Source organism: Saccostrea cucullata, unplaced genomic scaffold (genome assembly GCF_032062105.1).
Source record: "Saccostrea cucullata isolate Sc308-1 unplaced genomic scaffold, CSIRO_AGI_Scuc_v1 ctg3594, whole genome shotgun sequence".
Lineage (NCBI taxonomy): Eukaryota > Metazoa > Mollusca > Bivalvia > Ostreida > Ostreidae > Saccostrea > Saccostrea cuccullata.
The window spans coordinates 74560-75962 of record NW_026934137.1 but is presented as its reverse complement, the minus strand read 5'-3'; the positions used below and the strand labels follow the sequence as shown (position 1 = coordinate 75962).

The 1403-nt window shown below is 36.3% G+C and overlaps 1 protein-coding gene across 1 annotated transcript; it reads left to right on the top strand.

Moving 5' to 3' along the window:
- Positions 1-496: 496 nt before the first annotated feature.
- On the top strand, positions 497-1354 carry LOC134240014 (uncharacterized). Its single transcript, XM_062722133.1, has one exon. It carries the CDS (start codon positions 497-499, stop codon positions 1352-1354), a length of 858 nt encoding a protein of 285 aa, XP_062578117.1.
- Positions 1355-1403: the final 49 nt, after the last annotated feature.

Here is a 1403-nt window from a genome sequence, read left to right as displayed (position 1 = left end):
AAACCAGAGAGCAACACAGAGAAACCATTCACAAAATCAGAAGCGAGTTTCTGTTTAAGAACTATAGTGTCATTTCAGTGATTCAGAATCACATTAAAACATACAGACTAAAATATCAGGTATTCAAACAGCAATGTCCTTAAAAGCTACAAGACTAAAAGATCTAACTGATACTGTGTTGTTAAATGAAAAAATGAAAAGCAGCCTCATTTTGTTTCAAAATCTGCAACACCCGAAATCCAAACTAAATACATTTCTTGCTAAATCTGAATACTGTGAACACCGAAGTGAGCATTTACTGTACAGACCTGTACAATTCCTTTTATTGTACAAGAAACGCTTCTTCAATAAGATCAAAGAAACTGAAATGATAAAACAAGTACCTCTTTTCACATTAAACGAGGGTTTAAACAAAGATAATGTGAGTCTTTTTTTAAAAGAAACCCAAAGTGAAGTCACGAAATCAGAAAGAGTTAATGAACAGTTGCTGAAAATGATGTCTAAACCTGTGTTAAAAAGGTCAGTAAAAGTCAAAGATATCAGTTATGGTCGTCATATTTCTATTGTGACACCAGATAAATTCTGGGTCAGTGATTGGAACAACTTAACATTGACAGACAACTCGGGTGAAACTCTTAAAAAAGTTACAGACAAAGCTGCAACTGGGGGTGTGCATGCAGTTTCAAATAATGGAAAACTTACTTATATTGACACCAAAGGAGATATCAAAATTCAAACAAACAGCAAAACAATGGTCATATTTAGGAGGAAGGCTTCCTTTAGACCCACCTGTCTCCACAGATGTGCTTCCTCTGGAGATATACTTCTTGGGATGAGGTTTTTAAAAAACAATACATATACAGGCATTGTATTTCGGTGTGACCGTAATGAGGAAAAAATCATACCTATACGATCTGACCAAAAGAGTAAAATTTTATTTGGAGATCCGAAGTACCTTGCAAAAAATTGCAATGGAGATACCATTATATCAGACTATACTTTCAATGCTGTAGTAGTAGTTGACTCTCGAGGCACATATCGGTTCTCTTACATTGGACCTCCATCAGGATCAGGACTGCGACAAAGACTACAACCTGAAGGAATCTGTACAGACGCCTTGTCACACATCCTGGTGGTCGATACCCTCACTGACACTGTACAGATGATTGACAAGGATGGTCATTTCTTGTCATTCCTGTTGACCAAACCAGGGCGTATACACGAGCTGTATGGTCTGGCCTATGATCACAAAACTCATCTTCTTTATGTAGGACATGGATCATCAGAATGTACTGATATAGTGTCTGTGTATAGATACATAGACAGACAAAACTACATTTTGACAGATACATGAGATAGGTACATGTTTTTATTCTCTATGTGCATTATGTAAAAATGATTTG